We start from the raw sequence: 17900 nt of genomic DNA, 5'->3' as shown, positions 1-17900 counted from the left end.
GGGTTCAAAGGAACATAAACATCTGTGAGCCTCACTGTTGCAGAGGGAAGAGCAAGGAAAAAAGAAGGTTAATTGAACAGAGGGATAGCACGTATTCGCTGCAGAAAGAGGGTGGTATAATTTACTGCATCAGTAACCGAATAGAATGGATTATAGTAATATCAAAGTTTGTCATGTCACCGCCACTGGGATTCATTCCCTGAGCTCGACAAGAGATTCCCTTTCTTTGCTGCTCATCATGTGTAGTAAAAGATAATGTTGTGCCTCATTGACGAAACTCGCTCAGAACAAGAAGTGTCCGCAGTATTCCACTAGGTCTCATTACATCAGTTATTGTATTGAACATCACCGTGGAGTCGCCGAGCAATCGAGCATAGAGTTTCAAGAAATAGAAAGAGGAGCCAAAAAATGTATGTTTACAGGAGTGATTGCAAATGCAGGTATGTTGTCAGTGAGGAAGCAAAATGTATGTGATCATCAAAGATAGCACTCTGACGAGTTGTTCATAGTCGTATATACATCACACACAGAGCTTAAAGCAAGGGTACTGTAGAGACCTCAGCCTTGGTAATAGGTTCGTAGGCAAATTTTGTCAGATAAGTTCCGTGGAGAGTTGCCACAATCATCAAGGGACCCAACAGTCTCACAAGGGTTCAAAGGAACATAAACATCTGTGAGCTTCACTGTTGCAGAGGGAAGAGCAAGGAAAAAAGAAGGTTAATTGAACAGAGAGATAGCACGTATTCGCTACAGAAAGAGGGTGGTATAATTTACTGCATCAGTAACCGAATAGAATTGACATTATGTTAACACTGCTCCTGAAATGTGTAATTTATTACGCCATCCGAATTCTGTTTTTTTTTAAATCATGCTGTGTTGTTTTTCGTAGGGATTAATGCTTTTTCATTTGTGATCCTCCGTTCTCTCTTACCTTTTTTTTTCCTTTGCATGTTGCTCAGCTGCCTATTTGTCTCGCGTGTAGTGCCTGAGACCCTTCAAAGAAGTGGCACCCCTTGTCCATTCAACATTGTTCCTGGTGGGAATGTGGCAGAGGATGTCCCTTCAGGTTTCATAGCTGGAAATAGAAGGACTTCCTTGATGTTGTTTTGGCTTGTGAGATACATGACGAGTCGATCAATACCCAAACCCCAACCACCAGTGGGAGGCAACGCGTATTCCAATGCTTGTACATAACCCTCATCAATATCCATTGCCTCGTCATCACCCTTCTCGCGGTCACGCAGTTGCCTTTCAAACTCCTCTCGCTGCACGAGGGGACTGTTTAACTCCGTATATGAATTGCAGATCTCTTTTTTGTTAATAAACAGCTCGAAGCGCTCGCTGAGCCGAAGGTCGTTACGGTGCCACTTTGCCAACGGAGACATTATACGCGGGTGGTCGCACAGAAATGTCGGGTCGTGGCACTGTGGCTCAAGATAGTGGGAGACAAGCGCATCTAGTAGGCGTGTCGTTGTGAAGGGGGGATTGCACTCAACCTGGTTCTTCTTGCAAATGTCCAGAAAGAAACTGTTTGCCTCAGAGGAATAGAAATCAGCAGGGAATTTAAGTCCTAGTATCTCCTCCAACTTCGGAACAATGTGCAGGCGTTTGAAGGGCCTGTTGAAGTTAAAAGTTACCTCAGGTAACTGACGGCCCTCTGAATCCCTCGGGGAGTACTTCACAATAGGAGATCCGTAAAGATGCATGACCATACCGTAAAGTAACTCCTCAGTGGTCTCCATCCAATCATTGTAGTCTGCGTACGCCCAATAACTCTCCACACTCGTGAACTCCGGATTATGCGTGAGATCGATACCTTCGTTGCGGAACTGTTTCCCGATCTCATATACACGATCCAAGCCACCAACAACAAGTTTTTTTAGGTACAACTCCGGTGCAATTCGCAGGTACATTGTCTGGTTGAGCTCATTGTGGTGTGTGATAAAAGGCCGGGCAGCAGCACCACCGGCGATCTGGTTCAACATGGGCGTTTCCACCTCTAGGAAGTCCTTCTGGTCAAAGAAACTGCGGATGTAGCTTATGATCTTGGAGCGGAGGATAAAGGTCTTCGCGTTTTCTCGATTCACAATCAGGTCGAGGTATCGCTGACGGAAGCGCTGTTCGACTGAGCTCAGCCCGTAATGCTCATCTGGCAACATGTGAAAACATGTGGAGAGCAGCGTGATTTCGTAGGCACTCATGGAGAACTCCCCCGTGTTTGAAAGCGATGGCACACCTCGCACACCAATGATATCGCCACGCTTGATCTTGCTGTGAATGTCCGCAAAACCATCATTAACGTAGTCACTCGCCATGGATATAACCTGCAGTACCTCCCCATCACCCTGAAGAGCCAAAAAATGCAGTTTGGAGCTCGAGCTTCTCTTCACGACGATACGTCCGGCAATCGTCACGACCTTATCGAGGCGTTGACCCTTTTCCTGCAACATTGGCTTGAAACACTCTCGGAAGGCGGGTAAGGTGTAGTCTCGGTGGAACTTATGAGGGTAGGCGGCACCGAGAGGGCCCATTTCTTTCACCATTGCGAGACGTGTATCGTAGTAACTGATCTCCGGGGCCTTCTCCGCTTTCTTTTCCTTCTTTTCTTGAGGAAGTTGCTTTCGAAGTTCAGTCATTTTAGCCACAAGGGATTTGCACGCCTCACTAGAGGCGCCCTGTTCTTTTTTAACCGCAGAGATCTGCGACGCGAGCGCATCGATTTGAGCTCGGAGCTCCTCCACAGCCGACATCGTCTCTTGCGCGCGTATATTCTCTTGTTTTTTTTTTTTTCCTTTTCCTACTGTACAAAGGTAGAACCGTGGTTTGTGAATGGCAACGTTGCCAATAGTAAAGAAGACCACCACTATCAGTAGCAACGGTGAGGGTAAAAAAAAAAAAAAAAGAGGTTGGCGCCAATGAGTAAAATTGCAAGGTACGAACCTCAACTTCAGGTCTCAACAAAAAAAAAAAATACACAAATCCACATATGACAGAAACTAACTCCCCCTCTACCGAAGTGTTTAATTTCCTCCAAAACTCACATCGCTACCGTATGACCGCTATGTGTTAATGAATAGATAATGGAAGAGCTGCACGGGAGCCACTCCAACGCACAAGCAGCCAAACATATACACATACGTATACGCATCTCCCCAACAAATAAACCGGCTGCAACATTTATCTTAACCTACAACCAAGGGAATTTTTAGAAAAACTAACTTATCCAATCTTCCCTCTCCTCTCTTTTCCTGCCACATATGAGATACTGATAATAGCTGGACGTGTGGCGAAACAGAGGAGGCAGAAGCAGTGGCTTGCATGAATGAGGAAAAAAAAGAAAAAAGAAAGAAAAAAGAGTAGCATTTGATAGTCAACAAAAAAAAAAGTGAAACAGAAACTGTCCAATACACAAACAAGCGTATTTTCCACTATAATTTTTGCGTGTACCAACAGCAGCAACACCGACAGACGTTTCAAGGTGTAATTACTTGTGCATTCGAATGCAAATTTATTTAGGAGGGAAAGAATTGGGTATCGAGGTCGGGGGGTTAAGGCCAGTCAATCCGCAAATAAATGAAAGATAAAAGGCCGATATACAAATATATATATATATATATATATATATATAGATGTGGATTATTCTTTCTTTTTGAGGGAGAGCAGTAGAATGAAAGATGCAAAGAAGCACAAGAGAAATGTGTATGTTAAAAGACATACTTTTTACATAATTTTTTTCCTGAAAAACTAAACAAAGCAAAAAAGGAAGAGCATCTTTTTTTTTTGCTTTTTGCTTTTCTTCCTTACACACACGTCCGGCCATACCACTACATCCACTCGGTCCTTTCATTTGCATCTCCTTTATAACACACACACACACACACACACATGGCTGTAATACGCCGCAGCCCTTTCTTTCTCTATCTCTCTCTCTCTCTTTAATTCTTTTAAAAATTAAAATATTCCTAAGACAAAGGACACACTCACTCTCATTTCTTTACTTACACTAAGATTACTTTAAAAAGAAAAATTGCATTTTCTCTTGAACTTGTCAACGCGTATTTAAAACAGACATACACCAATATTACGCATCTACTTTGTGTGCTCGCCACACTTTCCTCCGCTCACCCATCCCTCAACAACAACAAAAAAAACAAAAAAAACTCTCCTCCCTCACGTTTTTCATTGTCAAATTAATCACGCTTTATTTTCCACAGTCCAACACACCCACATCATATATATCCCTTACTTGTGTTGTTTATTATTCCGTATGTCTTCTTGCAGCCGCTGACTTTTGAGACAATTTTTTAAAAAAAGGAGTGAAGGGAGTTTCCGGTGTCGTTCCCTTCACTTTGCTTAATCTCACTTTGGCTCTTTCTTTCTTTTCTTCCTTCAATTCTTACACAATCAACGAATTTCTTTTTCCTTTTTCTTTCCCTTTCTCACGCTACGTCATGGTGAAGCCCCGACTCCCAAGTGTGATGGCAACCATTAACTTTTTGCGTAGTTCCTCACAACTGCTGTACTCCGGTAGCGCAATTTTGTTGAAACACGTGTGGGCCTGTGGAAGCAGTTCCGCACTGTCCGCCCACCGGGAGACGGTAAAGCGCTGAGGCGAACCATTCGATGACTCCAAATTGCTGAAGCCGCCGTGTGGCACCCTCGAGGCGCCCGTCGCAAACTGCAGGAGATTTGCCCGGTCTTCTTTGCTCATCGCCGCTACCACTTCCCAGAACCAGCGGATCTGCAGCGATGTGGAGGTGTAGCCATCATATGTGGTGTTGAGACGAAGGTCCTCAACATCGATATCTGGCATGCCGCAAATCACAAGCTCCAGTTCCTGCGCTGAAAAGTTTCGAATCTCCTTCCGGGGAATGACAGCATAGAATCCTTTGAGAAACTCCTGCAACTGCTCTTCAATCTGTCGTGTCATGCAGAACTCGCAACGTAGGCGAACATACTGTGATTTGTTTGCATTTGTCACCGCCACCTGCGAGCCGTTGGGAATAAGTTCAACCTCCTCAGTCACACCGAACTTTTCGCAACTCACGGTGAAGAAGAGACCAAGATCACTGACATCATTCACCAACAGCCACTTGAGATTTTCGTACAGCTCGGGATCCACGCTCTTGAGGTCACCGAATGTGGGTTGTATGCCAATCATGTGGCGGTATACAGCCCGTGTAAAATGGACATCAATGGCCACGCGGTGCGCCACAGCCATACCAACGACAATTCCAGCGAAGCGGAAGTACTGCAGGTGAAGAGGATTCACACCGGAGAGGGGATTCGGCTGGTAAGTCATCCCCTCGCGTGAATGAATAAAGAGGGCGTAGTTATCATTTACCATCTCCTCCGCGATCAATTGGAACCACTCCCGCGTGAGACCACCCGCGTCAGCCCCCTCCTCTCCACTGAAGCGAACACTGATTGATCCATGGAAATTATTCAATTTGGAAAGTTGCGCGAAACTATCACGGAGGCACTGGCCACGGTTGATGCTCAGACTAATTCGAGGGCCCTGTGAAGCGTAGCTGATCTGGCGATGAAAGTCATTCAAACGTATATTGAAGTCAACAAACCCAGGCTCCGACCTAAGAAACTTGAAGCCTCCTTCAAGAACCTTTGGGTCATATTGGATGAGCGCATTGATAGTTAACTTGTTGCGCTCTACAAACTGCCTTACGACGCGAGGCATCGTTGGGCGCTCATCACCCGAACCGTCGCTGTCGGTACTTCCAACATCTGGGCCTTCGTGAGGGGGAGGATCCCGGTGTTGCCGCTGCTCGCTATTGGCCAACTTTGCTGCAGCGTCCGCGGCATCCGAAACTGTCGACGAGGCATGTGTTGAATCCAACATGAAGCGTTCTGTGTCGGTTTTCTCCAAACTCAAACTACTCACACTCTCTGAGGCGGTACTCGCAGACGAATCCCTGCGGGGCTCCGCCATGTGAAACTGACAGAAGGTGCTGAGCAGAAGAAGCACAGCCTGGGGCAGCAGAACAGAGGAACGGTTTTGTATGTGTTGAAGGATGAAGGCTACTTCCGCCAAGTACATTTGCACGGCATGCCACATCAATGATACTTCACGTGGCTCTGGACGGTGGGACTCGGCGTATGGGTGGAATAAAGCGAGTAACTTATTCGAGGTTGAGTTTAGACACATGTAGGACAACGCAACACTTGCCTCCTGAGCTGTCCATTGTTGACTCTCCGTTCCACCACTGTTCCCATCCTCATTAGAAGTAGCACTTAAGAAAAACGACTGGAATACCTTGTGTGGAAAAGCAGCCCGTAATGCGTTAACGCACTCATGTATTTCCACCGTAATACTATTTGCAAGGTCAATGATGACGCGCTCAACCATCGCGATGGCGGCGCTAGTGTTGGCTGCAGCGACGCCCTTGTCACGGTGTGCACTTTCCTTGATACCACGGCGAAAGAACTCCATCACCTCCTGCGCCATATCATCTGTACAGTTCGGGTGACGCAGCAGCTGCAACGCGGCCTCCATTGTCCCCTTCGACGACACAAGAGAATAACCCCAATGCCGCCCTCGTACCCTCTCTTCTTCTACCGTCAACGACACGAAACTGCAGGCTGGGCAAATATCAAATCGGCACATCTCGCAGTGGAAAGCAACAGTTTCGGTGTGGAATGTTGTGTTGCACCTGTTGCAAATGTAGCCACTATCAACATAGGGGTAGCGGTGCAAATTCTGCCACCGCAGAGGATGTGGGTGACGTAAATGGAAAATTACGTTGTCACCCTGAGACTCGAGGTCCACATCACGCGGAGCACGTCGCGACACGGGTGCGATCTCTTCCAATCGTTGAAGCTGCTGGTTAAGCCGACACAATACACGTGTGAATGCAGCCTCCACACGGGGCAGAGGAACACGGAGCACGAGCTCAACAAGCTTCTTAAATAAGCGAGAACCAGTGGTCTCTTCTTGCGCAGTAATTGGTGACTCAGCCGAACTTTGAGTAACCTTCATGTACACAGAATCGGGGAGGGTTGTAACGCTCAGACCAGCAGCACGGCAGCGCTCAATCAACTGACCAATCACAAGCAATGTCCGCAGTGCGACACGACCACAGTCACGGATTACATCCACAGAAGCACCAACAGCACGACCAACCCCATTGGTGGAAGTAACTAGCGAAGCTGTAGGCAGTGCGTTGCGGCCCGAGTCGGTGACACCATGAGGGCCAGTTTGAGATGATTCCGAACCAACGGATTCATGCGATAGCGAATACGACGTTGAAGGTATTCTTTCTAGAACTGTGTCCACAAGAAAAAGCATCGCCTCCGCCGCTGTCTCCGGTTTTCTACAAGCAGTCACTAGCAGTTGCACCAATTGGGAGCCAACATAGAGGTCGGTTGACGATGAAGTTGGACGGTCGAGTGGCGAATAGGAAGCTTTGCTGAGCCATATGAGTTCTACAAGCTGTTTCAGAATTGCACTGGGTATCGCGGGGACGGCATTCTCCACACCCGCTGCACCATTCTGTCGGTTCGGTGGCGGGGTTACTCTCTCGTCACGCACAACACGGCTTTGTTGTGCACGGATACACGACACAAGATGCGCCTCCGTAATGAAGGCGAAACCTCGTGACGAGTACCCTCGCCTGTTGACGTTATCATCATCACTGCTCTCGTCACGAATACGGCTGTTTTGCCTGCGGCCCAAATTCCTGGGGTGATGGTTTCCACTCATGTTACTGGTGAACCAGGAAAGTGAATTGTCACGGTGTTGATGGTACGCCACTGGACCCAGTCCCCGAATGCGACGCAAAACGGGGGGTATGCGGGGTAATGTGAGTGTGGACAGAGCATCAGTCCCAAATACTGAGACAGCGGCATTAGCCCCTTCTGCATCCGCAGGGCGCCGCCCTCGCATCACTGTTAACGCTCCCTCGCGTCGCCGTAGCTGACGTGGTACCGAGGCGTCCCCTTCACTCACAGCCTCCACAGCTCGAGATTGGCGGGCCCTGTTGGCCTCTCGGAGGAGCTCAGGGTATTCCTCAAGATCTCCGAGGTCACATGTTGCCAATATCTCCTGGCGCAACTCCGTATCGACAGTGGCCAGTAAATCTAACAGCACACTCCGGCTTGGGGTTTCATTCCCAGCACTGCTAGGCACGTCACCGGTAACTTGCCGCCACCGCTGCTCCACCTCAGCCGCCTCCCGTTGCACATCAGCCGGTAATTGTGTGAAGAACGCGGCAAAGATCCGTGTCTGATGTCCCTCCAATTCCCGTGTTTCACTACCGAGCAGCACATTCATGTGGTCGAATAACAACTCCCGACGTAGCGTCTCTGGAAGCTCCAACAAGAAGTGCGGCCGAATCACATTAAACCACGGTTGTTCCTCCATCGGTGGTTCTGCGATAGCGGTTGGTGGGGCAGTTAACGCCGACCCCGCGCTCGCAACCACAGAACTGGTAACGCCAGCATCCGAGGCAATATGAGTTTCGGCAGGGTCTGCCTGAGGGGCAACGCTTTGACCGCCAAAGTCCAGCAAAGCGAGACCCGCCCCCACATCATCGGTGGCAGAACCGGGGGAAGCAAGTATACGAGTAGCACCACTCGATTCGCTGTTGGAGAATCCTTGAGTCGCGGTTTCCCCCGGTACGTGTGCCACATTTGCCTCTGCCATCGTAGCAATGTCAGTGCCCGTGCGGTCGTTCACCTGTTGCTGTAGCTGGCCTTCACCATGACCAGGTTCATATAACAGCGGTTGGGTATCACCATTGCCTCCAATTAAAGTAATATCGTCACCTCCAGCATTCCACGCAGCGGTTTCATCACCGTTTCTGGGTTCACCCGCCGCCTCTGGTGCCGGTGGTGTCACCTCAGGGTCCGGAGGAGCCTCACTTGTTTCACGCAAAACTTGCCTCACCGGGTGAAGAGCTTGAACACTCTCCCATTGTTCTCTCACCTCCATGTTCACAATTGAACATATGTTCACAAGCCGGGACGTACTGCTATGACGGCTACTTCCATAAAGAGTGTGAAACATATGGTCTGCACCTTCCAAACGACCATGAGCAAAGACGCTCCAAAAGTCAGCAGGATCAGGAACAGCACTGGGGAGCGACCACCCTTCGCCATGCGGGTGAAGATCCTCAAGGCGTATCCTTTGGTCCCTGCGGACCGAGCTAAAATCCCATGCCTCTATTGAGGCTGGTCGCCCATCCATACGTGGTTCGTTACCCACTGTGAAGGAGTCGAAGGGGATTTGTGGCCCAGTACCCCCCAGAAGGCCACCTGGTGGATAGCGGTTGTGAGGAGAAAAAGAAACGGAGCCCCGCTCCATCTCATCATCATAATACTCGCTGTCGAAGTTAAGAAGCTCTTCATCGTCATCATCATCGTCATCATCATCGTCGTCGTCGTCATCATCATCATCATCATCGTCGTCGTCATCTGTGTCATTGAGATCGAAATCCGCACCCTCCACATCGTCGTCATCGCCACCATCACTGTGAGGCCCGCCATCATCATTACCACCCATGTCATCGTCATCGGCACCACTCATATCAAACCCACTCTCGCTACGCGCCCCCCGCGCGATGTTCCTTTCACCCCCCTCATTGTGGCCGCTATTGTCATCGCCATCACCGGAACCTCTCGGAGTAAACCCACCTCCAATTCTCCCCACTACCAGATGGATCGCTTGCTGCCCGGGTGAAACTCCGCCGATATCCCCATCCCCCGTCACATCACTTTCATCCTCATCGTGAGTGCTGTCAGAAATATTGCGACTTTCAAATGATACAATATCCTGGGTAGGTCGCAGCAGTTCGCCAAGACCCAATAAAAACCCGCTGAAGGTCCCCTCCTCAAGCGACCGCCGACGTCTGTTGTTTGAATCACTTGCCTCCCGTCGTGAGTCATTTCCATTAACAAGTGCGTTGAGGTAAAAAGAGTCATCAACACTGCCTGACTGCAAAAACTGCTGCCGATGGGGTTGCTGCATACCGGTTGGTAGGGGGCTCATGCCCGCCTCGCCCAGGGTCCGTCCCTCCTCCCTTCCAGTATCTGGTGGAGGGGTCTGTGAATCCTCTTCATCCTCCTCTGCACCGCTCTGCTGCTGCTGCCGTCTCTGTCGGTGCCGCATTAGTCCCAGATGGGCATCCGACAGTTCTGCGCCCTGCAAGCCAGTCATTGTCCCCCTGCTCACGCTGCTGCCAGCTGTAACACCATGGCCGGCAGCCGGTGAAACCTTCCCGTTGCTCCGTCCGGCGCACTTGCTGTGGGCCAGAAGCAGGCGCCGGATGACGAGGATCAGTGTGGCCGCATCTTTCTCTGTTGAATAACACTTCTGCTCAACCATCCGATACAATAAGTCAAGTGCGCCACGCTGCCACAGCTCTTCGCACAGGCGCCAAACTAGCGAACTGGAGGTCACCACGAGCAGCAGCCGAAGCGCATGCAGCAAGCTACAGGCCATGGTACGCGGCGAAGGCCTACTTGACGCACGGTGCACAAGTTCCATTTCTTCATTTCGGGTAACAAGACAGTTACCCCCGCTGTTCTCCGAAGAAAGCGCCGTAAGTGTTACATCAAGTGCCTGGAGGAGAATATGCGCCATACGCGATGGTGCCTTCTGCGCAACATTAGAAAGAAACGGCTCGAGGCACTCCAATTGCCGCTCGTCCATAAATAGGAGCACGGCAAGGAACGGGGTAAGTGGCCGAGGCGTCGCCTCATGCAATAAAAAGCTGTCACCAAACTCCTGTTTCTGGTTTAGCGTGGGTTCATCCTCCTCAGCCTTCTGGTCCAGAAAGGCACCCCGCATGCTCTCCGGAACTGGAACGTTTACGCAATAAGTCGTTACAATAGATGCCACCGCAGGGAGAGTGGTGATGTTGTTCAGCACTGCTGCAACAAAACTTGGTGGCAGCTGCTTTTGTGCAAGACGGCGCAGAAGTGTGTCCAACACATACTCCACAGTGGTGCGTTGAGGCGACGGGGCACTTCCCATTGCATGGATGCGTGGGGGCTTACGCGGAGCTAGTAATACGGCACTCCTGGTGTCTCCCTTGGGGTTCCCCTCCGCAGAAACAATGTGCACAATGCAAGCGCTATTAAACACGGTACAAAAAGCCTTTGGATGCTTATCAACAACAGTGCGAAGGCACGTAACAAATTCATCCATAGGCACCGAGTGGCGGTACACATCTCCGCCAACACGGGGAGCGATAGCCTTTCGCCCGGCACCAAGCACGCTACTCGCGTACATGTCGCGGACATCTGTCTCCTTTAACAACACCGTGACACCAGCGCGAATACAATTTTGAACCGCGCTGACCATGGCTGAGTACACCACCCACTCGGTGTGGTCCGACTGGTCAACGAGGGCTTTAAGCACATGCACACAAACCGAGGTGGGTATCATATCCTCCCTCAGCAACCGGGAAACAGCCCGCATAACAAAGCCCTTCTTCGATGTTTCGTTAAGTTTGTATATGTGAGACAGTAGTGTGGTATCACCCGCGTCCAACAACTGGGCCAACAACGCCACAGCAATGCATATTATGGGTGTTTCCAATACGTTCGTTTCACCGCTCACTTTGGCGGCACGGCGAGCAACGTGACGTGGAGTACAGAGGGTGTCGCTTCTCGTATCCTCCGTATTCAGTGACTCCCACTTCTCAGCTTCGTTTGTTTCATCATCATCGGCAAGATAATCTAGAACAAGCACTGCGCACTCAGACAGCATAGACTTTGGAAGTGACGACGTGCCTCCAACGACGGATGACAGTTTGAGCTTCACATCAACACACTTTTTCGTGACAGAAGAAACTCCAGATACTGCATCGTCCTGGTGAGTGGCAGTCTCATCCCCATCGTTTCTTGCATTTTCAGCAGGGTTTTGCCCTGGTGCCTCAGTGCCCCGCATGTTGCGACCAGTGGCGCGCCGTGACGTCGCACCGGTTACGGCGTCCGACGTCACCGTTTCTAGTTCACTAGGTGGGGCTTGAGGAGAAACATCCCCTTTGTAACCAAACTCTTCAAGCACCTTTGCTATTTGTCGCGTCACCTTTGACGACCTCGCAGATCCTCGTCTCATGTGCGAGCCGGACTTATCGCCAACGTGGGGATGAGGACAAAGGTGCCCCATCCAACAGAAGCTGGTGGAATTACCGCGGTAATGCGGACAGGCCCCGGTTCCCTTCTCCGTCAGCGCGCCTACTGAACACGACGACAGGAAACAGAAGAGTTGGCCTAGCATAGAGTTTCGAAGAGACCACTTTTCCTTTTTCTTGGAAGCATCCTCGTTCTGCTCATTTTCAATCCGCCTGACTTCTTTCACAATGCAATCCAATATGGCGTACGGAAGCTGAGTTCGTGTGACAAGTGCCTCGCGTTGAGCCGTGGTTTCATCCTGCGACAAAACGACGGCTAGAAATTCCAAAAGAGTATAGTTGCGAACAGGGTCCTCAAGAACAAGGCGAATTATTCTTTCTATCAGTAAAATACCCTTTTTTGGCTGGTCATCATCACCTGCACCCGAGTTAGCGGAAACTGGCGAACTGTACGTGTGGTAAATCCAGCACAACTTGCTGCAGAGCCGACGTATGAGCACCCACATTTTCCCTACAGATTTGTCATTAGCGTGCATGGTGGCTGCAACCTCAAGAACCCAGCAGGGGGCGTACTCCGCCAACGAAACAGGTCCAAACCCCCTCCACTCCTCCGTGTCGCGAGGGAACCCCGTTGCCGAGACTTCAGGGGTTCTTGGAGCGACAGGGGTGTCTAACCTCGACGTCCTATTTCGAAGGGAAAGTTGCACTAGCCGCTCCGATCGCAGTGACACAGATGGCAGCACCTCACCAAACAGATCGGCGAAGTCGCCAGCCACACGAATCCTCACCATGCTGTCCTCCTCACTGCGATTGGGATGATGGGAATCGGGACGCGGTGGGGAGCCTAGAGTGAGCGGCGATCGGTCATCCCCCACCGCTTCCACATCCACTTCACTTTCACAAGCGCTGATCGAAGGAGATATCACAGTGGCACCCCGCTTAAAAACTTCACTACCCAGATCCACCAGATGCGCAAGCGCTCCAAGTATCATCGCCGGACTCAGCTCGAGCCCACGCGACCGCCAGGTAATGAGTGCAAAGTAAAGCAACCTCGGTTGCCACGGAAATCGCTGGAGACCACGGTCGGGAGGTAGCTTCAGCAGTGCCTCGAGGATGCCAGTCAAGTATCCAACAACTGTCTTCAGTTTTTCTGCATCTAATGGTGGTCCTGCGGTGGCACCCGAGTTCGCAGTCGTGTCGCTCGTGGCAACCGCACTCCCCCTTTCAGCCACGCCGCCGACACCACAGGAGTTACAAGGATTATTCACCAACGCAGAAGATGTCGACGACAACGGTCCCGTTAACAACTGGCTATTCTGCACTGGCAAAAGACACTCCGTAATTCGCCAGAGGTTTCCTATAATATTATGAAGAAACGCTACCAAACCACTGTTCCCACTAATGTACTTCCAACCAACGGAAAGCGCCGCCTCCGCGGCTTGCAAACGCATTTCCGCCTCCCGCAAGGGCGCAAGATCCACAGCCTCAAGTGCCGCAAAGTGATGCATTTGTTCCGACTGCATTTTCTGAGGTGGACACCCGGCTTCACTGGTATCGCCCTCCTCCTTTATGTCCTCCTCCTCTTTGCGCACCCTTGCAGCAGCCGTCACAGATTTTGCCACTTTCTGAAGCAGCTCCCGCACTCCACCAAGGATGTACGATGGGGCGACTAACATAATGTGACCCGAGCCAGATGTATGAGGATTTAGCGGCACCCCACTCCCGTGATAATGTGTATGGAAAGTTGGTAGAGAGTGCCGGTGCCGTGTCTGCGACGAAGTGAGAAGCCTGGACACATCATTGCGGAATCGCTCCACAGCACTGGACGAACCACTAACGGCACTCGGGCCTGTTTCCGTATTCCCCCTTTCTGCATCAGCAGACGTCGTATCAACGTGCCTGACACCGAAGGCATCGTTACCGGCGTTGGGTCCATCAACAACAGCAGCAAAAAAGTTTAGGGGGGTGTTGGCAGGCGACCGATCTGACGGAGGTAAAGCCATGGACAAAGCGCTACTCAGCAAGTTGTTCGCTAGTGCAGACAACTCGAAATCCGAGCTCCACATTGAATGGGCATCCATCAAACCAATAACCTGGTCTCCAACCGTTGGGGAAGCAGCTACCGGGGTAAGCGCAGGGACCGCAGACCCTGCAGACTCTTCTTGTGTCCTCTGTGTGCCGGTCGCCATCTCAAGTGCAATGAACGCGTCAAAAATAACGTTGGCCAGATCGCGACGAAAGTGGTTTGTGCCATTTGCAGACGACGAGCCGTGAGAAGTCTTTCGAAAGAACAGGAAAAACAAAGACCACAGTGCTCCTGCCTGCTCCTCCGTCAAAACACCATTGTTCCCCCCTTGCAGAGCGTCCTTTACAATATCAGATGCAAACTGGATTACCTCACGTGTAAGCGATTCGAACATCATGCACTGAACGTCGAAGAGATTAGAAGTCAACACATTGCCATTGCTGAGCAAGGATACGGGACTAGCAAAGGGGACTGTCGACGAAAGCTTCAGAAGAGTGCCTAAAGAACCTGCTACCACCTTACCGCAATTCTTAAACTTGTCAAGCAAGGCATCAGCTGCTTCACTGGCTTGATCTGCGCGTTGGCTGCGCCCGCGGCGACCTGAACCACGTTGCGCGAGTTGCTTGTACTCGAGGTCACTGAAACATGCAAGTATGTTCCACATAGACAGGCCAACATCCCTTAGTGGTGGTCCCTTCTGTTTAGCCTCCTCAATAAGAGACTTCAGGGTCTCTTCCACGGACTCGAAAAAGTAGTCCTGCAGCGGCGGAAGGGTGCGTATGAGCACGAGCAGGTCCACACCAGCGGCAGCAGCTAGTCTTGTGAATACACGCTGGGGCTCCACCCTCTCCACACAAAGCACAGCGAGAGTAGAAGGAGACGACGGAACCGACAGCGGAGACGACACTTCCGGAAAATACGGGACAGTAAGACTCCATACGAAACGCCGCATGATCATCCGATTGACTAGGCTCGCGTGCGTGCTATTGTGCACAGCGAAGGCTTGTAGCATACTGCATATGCACACTATTGGCACTGCTTGCTCATAGTAAGCAGAGTACTCGGCAAGTGTAATCGGTGCTACCTTATTTCCTTTCACACTCGTAGCAAGCGGTGGTTGGCCCTCTCCCGCTTGCTGAACCGCTACTCCTTCCTCTGAATTCGCCTCACCTCTAGGGCAATTGTACCTCTCGAGAATATCCGTACTCTCCCCAATCTTCAGTAGTGTGTCTAACACGCCACGCTGTTGCAGTGCAGGAACAACATCCCGTACGTTGTGATGAATGCACGCAGAAAAGAAGCGGAATGCGGCGACCAATAGCACGGGATGTCCGCCGGGGTAGAAAATCTTTTTACAAATATGATGACACAACTCATAGCCGTCTTCCTCTGCAGGAGACAGCAAAAACACTATAGGGTTCACGGATTCATGTGTAGAAAGTGTCGCCAGTTGCTCTAGCACAGTGAAACACCAGTGAAGCACACCTGCCGCCTTATACGACCAGCCGTATCGAATTCCTTCTGTCCCATTGTCTGCACTAGCGTTTTCCCCATATTCTTGTTTCTCATCCATGTACGTTCTCATCACTGTTACTATAGCAGGCACAAGACCCGAGTTCAGTGCAACTGACGTGTTTGTGTTCTCCCGCGTGAGTGCCAGGGAGTACATGAGCTGAATAGGGCTGTAGTGCGGGTAATGCCGCAACACGTCGGTCAGCTGAGCGACCATCACAGGCAACATCGTGGCATATGACGAGTTGGGGTGCGGAAAAACCGCCAAGTGTGTACTGTGATACTGCACTAAGAGTCCGTACTGCCAGTCGCGCGCAAGGCAACGGTGGCTCCGCTGCTGAAACTTGCGGTGCCCGGGCACGACTCGGTTCACTGTTTCGAATGGGTTACGCGACGTGTAGTTTAAAACAATACTCCCCATTGCACCACCACTATTTTCTGCCCTATGCCACCCACGCACAATGTCAGCTACTATCCCAACAAGAGCAGCCACCGTCGGGGCGCTGCCCACGCCACTAGTACTGCTAATACCACCGTAGCACGCATCACTCTCCTCCCCATCGTCATCATGTTCCGCAAGGTCTAAAATGTCACCAAACATGCGCTCTACCTTCCACAAGCTACGAAAGAAATCGCATGATGGTCCAGCCAACAGTTCCTCACAGTCAGCTGGCGATAACAACTGCATACAGAGCAACCGACAACGGCACCACCAAAGCAGACGCTCCGGATTGCCTGCAGCGCTCGCCATGCTCTGTAAAACGCACCGCCCAATGTGCAGCGAGTCGGACATGCACTTCCCTCCACCACCGGAAGACTGGGCAGCACTGCGGTCGGGGACAATCTGAAGTGGGTCCCTAACCAAACCAGGCAGCTGCAAGAGTGCTATGTCAGCCGCTTCCTCGGCATCATCCTCTTCAGTAGAAATTGCATTTACTTGTTCCTCCTCGTTCGGAGCAGCTAAGCGGCGTTGTCTGCGACGACGGGCACGGAGACAGCACTTTACAACATCTTCAAATGTGGGGGACGAACCCCACCCATGGGCAAGTGTGCGGAGTACCATGGCACTATCAAGCGACCTCTCGGCCTGGTTTGACTGCGCGAGGTTTATGAGGAGACCCAGGTAAATTATAGATGGGTCACGGCAAAGCATAACACGAGCGGTACATGTAATGACAGGAGTGTCTGGTCCCCGGATCACACAGTATGGCGAACACACCACGACCGCGAGTAACAACACAGCCCGTAGGTCTCTACAAACTTCAATGCTTGAAGCCTCATCGTCACACTTCCCGGGCAGGACTTGATCCAAACTTGATGTCCCCTCCGTTGTCTCTTCATTCGCTGCACGAACAGCGCTACACGAAGCAGCGGGGGCATTGTCCACTCCATCAGCTGCACTACTAACTCTCTGCAAAATGTCCTTCATGCATGTACTCCACCACTCCCCAGCAACTGTCTTAATAATATCCCCAAACCTCTTGTTGTAAGAGCCCCTTACATCACGAAAAAACTCCTCGTCGTTCAGTATTTCATGGAACACCTGTGGTGTTAGCCGGCAGTCAACCAAACACTCGTGCAGACGCCCCACATAACGTTGAAGCACGGGGGGAAGAAGTTGTAACTGCTGAGTAACATGATACTCATTTCCTTGAAATGTCATACCCCCTTGGTTGCGAAAAGAACCGGCACGCCCTCGTACTGCCAACATTCAAGTCTCTCTTCTGCTTCCAATGGTAAATAATAAATAATGGAAAAAACTATTTGGTCTTTACTTTTACTTTCCAACGGAATTGAACCCCTCCCCTGCGGTATTTAATGCCACAATGTCGTCACGCCCCTTTCCTACAGTCCAATGACTTGGTCTCTTCAACTTTCCACTCGAAGCTTCGGCTTCCAGTGTTGATCACCAGCCTTTTGTACCCGTCCCCCGAGTTTTTTGTCTCGCCCTTATCTTCCTCTTTCGTTTTCGGTTGTGCCGACCGCTTTGAACCTTGTGAAGCCTCTTTTTTTGAGAGGGGGAAAAAAAGGAAAAGAAAAACCTTCCCCCTCTTCTGCTTTCAACCTGCTTTTGTTCTTGTTCTCCCGCAGTTCACCTATGCGTGCTGACCTTTCCCTTTCTTCTGATGTGCTTAATAACCCTCTTTTTACACACTCCCTCTTGTTGCACCCACTTGTGCTCCTCTCTTCTCTCACTTCCACTGACCTCTTTATTTCTTTCTTCCTTGATTGGTATTTATATTTGTCCTTTTTTCTTTTGCTTTTTT

The 17900-nt window shown here is 50.6% G+C and overlaps 2 protein-coding genes across 2 annotated transcripts; both read right to left on the bottom strand.

Moving 5' to 3' along the window:
* Window positions 1–995: 995 nt before the first annotated feature.
* Window positions 996–2750, bottom strand: TbgDal_VIII1220 (lysyl-tRNA synthetase, putative; the record flags this gene model as incomplete). The annotated part of the gene is made up of 1 exon (XM_011777147.1): window positions 996–2750. The coding sequence occupies one exon, from the start codon at window positions 2748–2750 to the stop codon at window positions 996–998; it is 1755 nt and encodes a 584-aa protein (XP_011775449.1).
* Window positions 2751–4444: 1694 nt separating this feature from the next.
* On the bottom strand, window positions 4445–17344 carry TbgDal_VIII1210 (ubiquitin-protein ligase, putative; the record flags this gene model as incomplete). Its single annotated transcript, XM_011777146.1, has 1 exon — window positions 4445–17344. The coding sequence occupies one exon, from the start codon at window positions 17342–17344 to the stop codon at window positions 4445–4447; it is 12900 nt and encodes a 4299-aa protein (XP_011775448.1).
* Between the last annotated feature and the right edge of the window lie 556 nt (window positions 17345–17900).

This window comes from Trypanosoma brucei, chromosome 8 (genome assembly GCF_000210295.1).
Source record: "Trypanosoma brucei gambiense DAL972 chromosome 8, complete sequence".
Lineage (NCBI taxonomy): Eukaryota > Euglenozoa > Kinetoplastea > Trypanosomatida > Trypanosomatidae > Trypanosoma > Trypanosoma brucei.
Note: the sequence above shows the minus strand (reverse complement) of the source record. Positions and strands in the feature narration are given on the sequence as shown.